This window comes from Scleropages formosus, chromosome 24, assembly GCF_900964775.1.
Source record: "Scleropages formosus chromosome 24, fSclFor1.1, whole genome shotgun sequence".
Classification (NCBI taxonomy): domain Eukaryota; kingdom Metazoa; phylum Chordata; class Actinopteri; order Osteoglossiformes; family Osteoglossidae; genus Scleropages; species Scleropages formosus.
The window spans coordinates 13,231,705-13,241,189 of NC_041829.1; the positions used below are offsets into that span (position 1 = coordinate 13,231,705).

At 42.5% G+C, this 9,485-nt stretch overlaps 1 protein-coding gene across 1 annotated transcript; it reads right to left on the reverse strand.

Annotated features, from left to right (window-relative positions):
- Positions 1-8,370: 8,370 nt before the first annotated feature.
- Positions 8,371-9,144, reverse strand: lrrc18b (leucine rich repeat containing 18b). Its single transcript, XM_018726488.1, has one exon. The coding sequence runs from the start codon at positions 9,142-9,144 to the stop codon at positions 8,371-8,373; it is 774 nt and encodes a 257-aa protein (XP_018582004.1).
- Positions 9,145-9,485: the final 341 nt, after the last annotated feature.

Below are 9,485 nucleotides of genomic sequence, written 5' to 3' on the forward strand. Positions count from 1 at the left end.
AGGTGATGTTAAATCCAGCCGTGATCCAGGCTCCTTTTAAGCATGCCCAAAAAATATTCACATATTGAAGTTATGTATAAAAAATGACTGAGTTATACACACCTTCAAACCCTTTTACATTTAATATTCATATTCTGTAATAATCTGTCTGCAGGAGGAGCATGAAATTCTGAGTTCATTCATCTTGACAATTTATTGCTATTTTCTTTGTTATAGCTGTTGCCAGTTCCTCCAGAAGAAAATAATTTCCCATTGTTATAATAATAATAATAATAATAATAATATAAAAAAAAAACAAAAACAAAACAGGCACAGTAGATACCTTCTCAAAAAATTCCACATATGAAATGAAGTTACATTCTAAAATAGAAGGTCTGACCAGTTGAAAAGGGCCCCATATATTGAGTTAGGAGTGATCTCCTGCTTTTTTAGCCTTTATTCTTTTAACATTTTTTTTTTAAAAAAAACTTTATTTATTTATTTATTTATTTATTTATTTATTTATTCATTCATTCATTTATTTAAAACAGCAGGTCTAACCTGTAGAAAAACACAAAAATAGCAATAATAATAAATATACTGAGAGCTGAGATGATCAATTGCTGCAGCCATAATTTAAAATGAGTAAACACATCCTATAAGCAGCAAATCCAATTGTATGACAATGGATGCAATAAAAGGATGATCCTGTTACAGAAGAGGAGGGATAACCAGCAGCACAATTACTTCCGGTATCATGAGGTAAATCATAAACATGGGTCGGAGTTAGTAGTTCATTAATGCACTTAATAGCATTATAAATTTGGCTATAATTTAAAATTCTTAAAAACACCACTGTGAGATCATGATCATGTATGAAACAATGTATGAAATAATGACGTTGACTGACTTTGCTGTAATGACTGATTATTTATTTTTGTCTTATATTTTATAAGTAAGGGTGCCACTGTGACACAGGGAGTAGCGTTGCCACCTCGCAGGACTTGTTTGTGGTTTGCATGTTCTCTCCGTGTCTGCTTGGGATTCCTCAGGGTGCTCTGGTTTCCTCACATACTCCAAAAGCACACAGTTGAGGTGCTGTGGGTGGGTGCGTGTATGTGGCTGCTCTGCAATGGACTGACATCCTGTCCAAAATTATATCCCTTTAGTTTCCCACCCACTGATTCCAAGAAAGGCTTCGGACCCTGGCGATACCGATCAGGACAAATGCTTAATGAAAATTAATGGATTTTGTAATTATAAAAATCATATATTTCATATATTTACTACATCCAGATATTTCGTTATTGTGAGAAGCTATCTAAAAAGTCCGATGACGGACTTAAGAAGGTCTGATGCAATTTTGTCAGACATTTTCAATACGTAGGCTTATCTTTAAATTATAACACTTCTTGTGACGGACAGCACTATTAAACGGAAAAAATGCATATATCAGCCTTGGAATTTGTAGAGATAGTCTAGTTTTCGGCCAAAATGAGCAAGGAAAAACCGCTGAAACTGGTTTCATGTACGTCCGCATTAAATTATTTAAATTCTGCTCACAAGCCTTTACCATAAATGATAAAACAAACAGCTTTTAAGAGCCGAATGGGAAGAGAACCCATCTGGATTTAACAGTGTATACTGAGATACTGTATGCAGCCGTTCGAAACCGACCCTGGTTTGAGCAATGTAATTTCACACGCTATAAATGTTTAATGCAACGGAAGGCAGTGGCAGTTCCATTTAAAGCAGCTTTAATTGAAATGTTTTAAAAGCATTCTGGTCAAGTCTCTCAGCGTTAATTAAATGCTGCTGGCAGTTGTTACGCACCGCCCACTTGATAAATGACTGTGTCACAAAGCTGTAAGTGACTCTATTGTCTATTTTTGCTGCTATGTTGTATTTGGAGGGTGCAGGTAGCAGAGGGATAAGGGAGCTCAACACAACCTCAAATGTTGTAGGTTCCAGTCTTAGAAGGGTGGCTTCATTTAATAGTCCATCCTTGAAAACATTATAACAGTTAATTTGAATTGCTTCAGTAAAATACCAGCATTTATCACTGAGTGTATTTGTAAACCTACATATATTACCTGTTTTGGACACCTAGAAGAATGTGCACACACACATTGACTGAAATCGCTTATCCCAAGCGGGGACACGGCAAACCGGAGCTTAACCCGGCGACACAGGGCACAAGGCTGGAGGAGGAGGGGACACACCCAGGACTGGACACCAGTCCATCACAAGGCACCCCAAGCAGGACATGAACCCCAGACCCACCAGAGAGCAGGACCTGGCCAAATCTGCTGCACCGTCGCACCCCCCATCCTAGTAGGATGGAAAAATGTGATAAATAAATAGTGAAATAGATAGTAGTTTCAGTTGAATAAATAAAGGCATATCTCTATATGCAGAAGTTTTGGCGTAACAGCTCTTAGCTTTTACATTTGCATTTAATCATTTAGTTGAAGCTTTTCTTCAAAGCGACTTACGGTGTTGTTACCTACGATTGTTCGCCCATTTATATAGCTACCCAATCATTGATTTCCAGATGAAAACTCAGTATAACGGAGAAAAGTCAAGAAAGAAACTAGATTTACTTAAGAATCCCATGTCTGCAACTATGTCTCCTTCTCCTAATGTGATGCACAAATTGTATTTTCTATGAAATGTCGCTTTGGAGAAAAGCATCTGTTAAATGAATAAACGTAAATGTAAACGTAAATGCATCGTGAGAGTGAAGAGGAAGTGTAGTACTGTGCTGTCATGCAGTACTAACATACCACCAGCTGTTTGCTGTCTCATGTTCTCTTTGTTTCCATGTAGTTGTGCAGTGGCAGTGCAAGAATGACTGCCAATGACAAGAAAATAAGGAAACACAATTACCAAGCCTCCTTCCTCCTCCACCCAGCACAACTCACAGTCAACTGTTTTCTTCACTCAGTGAGTACAATTGCCTTCTTTATTTTCAACTGTTGTCTCTATTTATTTTTTAACATAAATTTCTTTCTTGAATGTTCATTGCTGTCTACTAGATATAACAAAAACACAGTTGCTTTTCCAAAATGTGCAGTCTAGAAATATACCCATTGATGACTTCATTTAGTGTTTCATAATCATGAAGTGATTCACATGTCTGCTTGTAGATCTTCCTCGGTACTTTTGTGTTGTTTTCTGAGATGTATTTATTCATTTAGCAGGCACTTTTCTAAAAAGCGACATACATCTCAGAGGAAGATACAATGAGTTTATTACATCAACAGAAGGAAAGATTTGGACGCACACATTTGATTCTCGAGTAATTAATTCAGTCAATTTGTCACATTGCACCATGTCAATCAGTGTACATCACACAAGTAGCTGCATAAAGGTTTACCCATTATTCAACAGTTGTAATCACAAAATTATTGAACATAAATATTTATATGTTTAAGATGCACTTAAAAAATCAAGGGAGAAGAAGAGTCCAAAAGAGATGAGTTTTGAGACTCGTCTTAAATTTAGAGAGAAATTCAGCAGTTCTGAGTGACAGGGGAAGCGGGGTCATTCCACCACATTGGAGCCAGAACCGAGAACCTTTGTGCTTTTGATTTTGGAACTTTCATGTGTGGGACCACCAAGTGGGCAGAGGTGGAAGATCATAGCAGTATGATTCGGGTGTGGAAAGTAATCAAGTCTTCTAGATATCAGGGAGAAGATTCATTGATGGTTTTGCAGGCTGTAACCGGGGTCTTGAATTTGACTGGGGCAGCTGTAGGTAGCTAGAGTGACAAGGATGGGTGACACAGTGGAACACTTTGGTAGGTCAAACACAACTCATGTAGCCTTCAGTATCAGCTGGAGAGGTTTGATGGGAGAGGCTGGAAGGCCAGACAGGAGGACAGGAAAGAGTAGTGCGGGTGGGATGTCACTATGGCATGGAAAAATAAAAATGTGTTTTCCATCATGGAATCATTGTTTTATTGTTACATGGGTGTTTTGCAGTGTTTTAGTGATTTATTTTTTTTTTGGATGGGCTGGAAATGCATTATAATTCCCATTTAAAATAAAGGGAAATAGACTATCGATATCCAAAATTTCCATATCTGCCCCATTTTCAGGAACTGATTCATTTTCTAAATCGAGGGATTGCTCTACTAGCGCATATAGTTAAAAAAACAAATACCAACTTTCTTAACATTTAATCCTCTGAAAACTTATCTATTCCATAAATTCTTGAAAGTGAAAACTTATTTTATTCCCTAAATTCCTGGAAAAAGGCACAATAGTGCCATAGGAATTTAAACGCATTACTTTAATTTTTTGCAACCAGTGATCCACACAAATTTAATTGTGCTGAAATCTGTTTCCTCTGTCCTGGAAAAATGCAGTGAAAGCATGTAGTTTTCTGCTGAAGGTGAAAGCAGCATCATTCATACTTTTCATGGGTAGAAAGGTGAAGTAGAAGTATCTTCCAGATATGAGGGAAATAAGGTGATGTTTTACTACTGTACATCATACCTTTTTGATGGCACAGGAAATTGCGAAAGCAACCTCAGACAGCATGACTCACAGCAGCCTGCTGTGGCTTCCACTGAGACATCGCTCGTTTCAATTTGTTCCAAAACATCATCAGACTGATTGGAAGGCTTCCACTTTGACAGCGTATTTCCAGTGGCAGTGCCAGTGTGGACCTCAGTTGTTTTCTTTGCTGAAGCACAAGAGGGTGCTATATTTCTAAAGAAGTTTCATGAAGACCCCAATGCTGTTGAAGAGCACTGGAGCCTGTAGAGTTCTCTTTTGTAAAAAGGTTTTGACCAAACAGGGGGTGTGGTGGTGCAGCGGGTTGGCCCGGGTCCTGCTCTTCAGTAGGTCTGGGGTTCGAGTCCTGCTGGGGGTGCCTCGCAATGGACTGGCGTCCCATCCTGGGTGTGTCCCCTCACCCTGTGTTTCCGGGTTAGGCTCTGGCTCCCATATGGGATAAGCAGTTCAGACAGTGTGTGTGTGTGTCTGTCTGTCTGTCTGTCTTGATCAAACATCAACAAGGACTTTAGGGCAGGCAATGCTTAGAGTGGTTTCTTTTGGCTCCTGAGATTGCAGGTTTGAATCCCAACTCCTCTTGCAGAACCCTTGAACATGGTTCTAACCCTGAAGTGTTACAGTAAGAATTACTGTATAATACCTCTTTAAATGGGTAAATTAATGTAAATGTCTTAACATTGCAAATTGATTTTGAGAAAGTTGAATGAATAAGAAAAGCTAAATGGCTTATTTACTCATTTTTCATGCTTTATCTTCGATATTTATGTGCGATCAGATTTTATACTGGCTGGAGCTACACTGTCACACTTGAAAGAACCAGGTTCATCTCCTGCTATAATAACCCTTGATCAAGGTTCCTACTATGAATTGGCACAATAAAAATTACCCAGCTGTACACATAAGTAAATCACTGGAAGTCGCTGTGGAGGAAAGGATCCGCTAAATAACTAAACTGGTTTCGGTAGGATTGCGAAAAAGGGCTTGGAGTATACTGTAAATGTTCATACAATGTTCTTTCACACTCCGCTCCATTCTGCAGCCTTCAGAGGACTCCTAGACTGCTAGATCAGGTGTTTCTGTCTTATTGAATCTGATAGTGTGGTACTCTTAAAATGGTTCACACTGGCAACTGTGAGCTAGAAAGTGCCTTAAATAACTAGGTGAGCTTGCCGTGTCCCCGCTTGGGACAAGTGGTTTCAGTCAATGTGTGTGTGTGTGTTTACTTTATATATTCTCTGTCTGTTTCTGCAGTGTCTCTTGATCCTTTGTTCAGTGCTCTGTGTCACTGGGAGAAGAGCTCTCTATGAAAATACAGCAAATTGAATTGAATTGAATAATATGAGGGGGTGTGGTAGCACAGTGGGTTGGACCACAGTCTTGCTCTCTGGTGGGTCTGGGGTTCGAGTCCCGCTTGGGATGCCTTGTGACGGACTGGCATCCTGTCCTGGGTGTGTCCCCTCTACCTGCAGCCCTATGCCCTGTGTTACCGGGTTAGGCTCCCGTTCACTGTGACCTCACTTGGGACAAGTGGTTCAGAAAGTGTGTGTGTGTGTGTGTGTGTGTGTGTGTGTGTGTGTGTGTGTGTGTGTGTGTGAGAATAATATGAAACGATCACCCAGCACTCTTGGTATTGCCTCTTTGGTCGCAGTGACCTGTGGTGCACAGATGTCTTTGTACTGAGGAACTGTAGCTAAGTGCAGGGTCAAATGAGCGATGGATGGAAGAGTGAAAAAGACACACACACACCTTCTGAACCGCTTGTTCCATACAGGGTCACAGAGCCTACCTGGCAACAGAGGGCATAAGGCCAGAGGAAGGGACACACCCAGGACAGGACACCAGTCCATCACAAGGCACCCCCAGCAGGACTCGAACCCCAGACCCACCAGAGAGCAGGACTGTGGTCCAACCCACTGCACCACCACACCCCCTTGAGTGAAAAAGACCTGTGGGATATTAACCTGTAGCTGCTGCACCATCAGCGCTCCTGCTTATCCTCCTCGTTCTACCTGCAAATTACCGCTGTAAGTTCTAAGGTTTCGCTTCCGGAGAAAGGTGAGAGATCGGCTGAAAGCGGAGCCCTTTTCCGATGTTCGTAAAAGAAGTGCGCTTGTGCAGCTGTCACTGTGCTGATTGCCCGTTTGGTCTTGACTCCCTGGAGACACTGGGGGATGTTCACTGACGAGGGTGGGTGCTGGGCAGTGTGCGGTGAGCCATGGTCTTTCGCTCCAAACTGCCGTCTGCTTTCCTTTTTATTGTCACTGCTCAGGTGCAAAGAATGTTAGACACGCTCGGCTTCATGCGTGGCTTCCGGCTGGGCGTTCACACAAACGTGGGTGCGTCCCGTCGTATGGAAAAAATGCCCCGATCTCTCAGCTTCCTCTCACACACTTGCGACACAAGGGCTGATGTTCTGGCTGGAGAAAAGATAGAAAAATTGTTTCCCAGATGTTGGCCTAACTGCTTCCCCATCTTTGCTTACCGACCAACAAAAGCCGTTTAATCTGAAACGCTGTTCGGTTTCAGCATAGAGTCGTCTGCTCAAGACATTTAATTATGGTAACTTAGGTCCATGTGACACAGTGGAATATGATTGGTTTGGGGACTGGGACACAAGAGGTGACAATGATTTCATGGGTTTTATCTCCCAAACTATACAAAAATCAGCAAAGAAATAACATCTAGATAACAATGAAAAAAGGTTTTTAGGGTCAAAGAGAGCAAAACAGAAAAATGAAAAGAAAAGCACAAATCAAGAGTGAAAAATACTAACCCTCATAAACTCAATGCCTGTCAAGCAGGGCGGTGCGGCTTAGACTTCCACTGTTAAGCTCTCAATCCTACTTATATTCCCTATTTATTTTTTAATTTCTTATTTCCTCTCCTTTTATATTTGTGTGTTCTGACATATGAGTTTAAATGTCATCTACTTACAGCGCATCGCTGCTTTCTTGTATGTATAAGAGCGTTGTGCTTTAAAAGGTGTTTTTACGTAATTGAAGAACATTGTTGCGTTTATAACTTTCCCGGAACACACTTTTAGCTGAAGCTTTTCTCCAAAGTAACTTGTTCGGCTCTTACAGTTATTTGCCCATTTATGCAGCTGGGCATTTTTTTTTTTTACACTAGAGCAGTTTAGCAAACACACTACAGGTGGAGGTGGGACTTCAACCCGCAACCTTCGCATCCAAAAGTATAAGCACTAACCCCTGTCGTTCAAGCTGTCTGAATGTAAAAGCTGCAATTTATGCTGTAATGCTATAGAATCTGCTCTTTATATTGTAAATTTATTTCATGGTGGAGAGATAAAGATTTTTGATTGATGTGGTGGAGGAAGGAGGAAGGAGAAATGATACTCAGTTTTTTTTTTTTTTTTTAGGAGTGTGTGCTGTTGTTTTTTCTAATAAACATGTTTTACAGTAAGGGGGTGCGGTGGCGCAGTGGGTTGGACCACAGTCCTGCTGTCCGGTGGGTCTGGGGTTCAAGTCCCGCTTGGGATGCCTTGCGACGGACTGGCGTCCCGTCCTGGGTGTGTTCCCTCCCCCTCTGGCCTTCCGCCCCTGTGTTCCCGGGTAGGCTCCGGTTCCCCGTGACCCCGTATGGGACAAGCGGTTCTGAAAATGTGTGTGTGTGTGTGTGTGTTTTACAGTATTGTCCGTCTCGGTCCAGTAACAACATTAGAGTAAACCAGCCTCCACCCTGTTGAACCCTGCAGTTTGAGGCATACTACTGTAGTCTTGCGTAGTTTCCTTTAGATCTGATGAAGTTGTAATCTAATTTATTCAAAAGTGTTTTTTTTTTTTTTTTTCCTAATTTAAGGTGTTATTGTCCAATCCAGGTTTTAGATGTTGTCTAGGCTAATGTTCATCATCTCCACAGCTCTTGGTCCTCCAATGCCACAGAATTTGGAGAGACGAGCCCTGAGAAGGCGGGCTTGGTGTGGACATGTCCACTGACTGCTCCGAGTCTGTCCAGCTTCTTGAGCTCTGATGTGCACCTCTCATGGCAGGACTCACAGAGCCAGTCCATGTCCACCAGGTGCAGGAATTGAACCCTCACGATGGGGTCCAGCTCCTTGCCATCGCCTGGCTCCACAATGGGGTTGGAGCTGGTGTTGAGCTTGCAGAGGTGGGGCAGCCTGTCTAGGAAGTCCGGCATGCGGGTGAGCAGGTTGTTGAAGAGGCCCAGCTCCCGGAGCTCCCTGAGTGCCCCCAGAGAGGATGGGAGCCTCTCTAGCCTGTTCATGCCCAAGTTGAGGCTGCGCAACCTGCGCAGTTGGCCCATCTGGGTGGGTAGGCCAGCGGCGGTCAACTGGTTATTGCACAGGTTCAGGTGGAGGAGGCCCTGCAGGTTGCCGATGGTGGCCGGCAGCTCCTCCAGCTGGTTGCTGTGCAGATCCAGCCAACGCAGGTTGAGAAACTGCTCAATGCTGTCAGGGATTCTCTGCAGAAGGTTCCGGCTCAGGTCCAGCTCATCCACATCAGCCAGCTTCAGAAGGCAACGCGGGAACGTGGCGATCTGCATGTTGCTCAGGTCCAAGCGACGCTTTCCATCGACAGTCACTTGTAGGGCGTTAATGGCCATTTTCAGAGTGATCTTTCTGCCCTTGGGCTCCAGCTGCTGCTTCTTTCTGTTGGTCATAGTCCTGGAAGAGAGAAATAGCTGCAAGGCAATTCATGATAATGAAGATGAGGATGATGGGGGGTATTTTGGCCAAAAAAAGTACAAGTTGGTCATTTATAGGACATAGATGCCTCCAAACCCTATAAGGATGTTGTAGTCACAGACCAAAAGAAGAGAGGATCAAAACCTGAGACACAGTTGCTTGAGGTTTAGTCCATTTAGCTGACACTTTTTTCCAAAGCGACTTGCAATGTTAACCTACCTACAATTATTTAAACAGCTGGGTAATTTTACAGGAGGAATATTTGGTTAAGTAACTTGCTTAAGGGCACTACAGCTGAAGGTGAGGCATGACCCTG

What these genes read in the sequence shown, in the direction of transcription:
- lrrc18b (XM_018726488.1), bottom strand. Translation starts at nt 9,144, where the DNA reads ATGACCAACAGAAAGAAGCAGCAGCTGGAGCCCAAGGGCAGAAAGATC.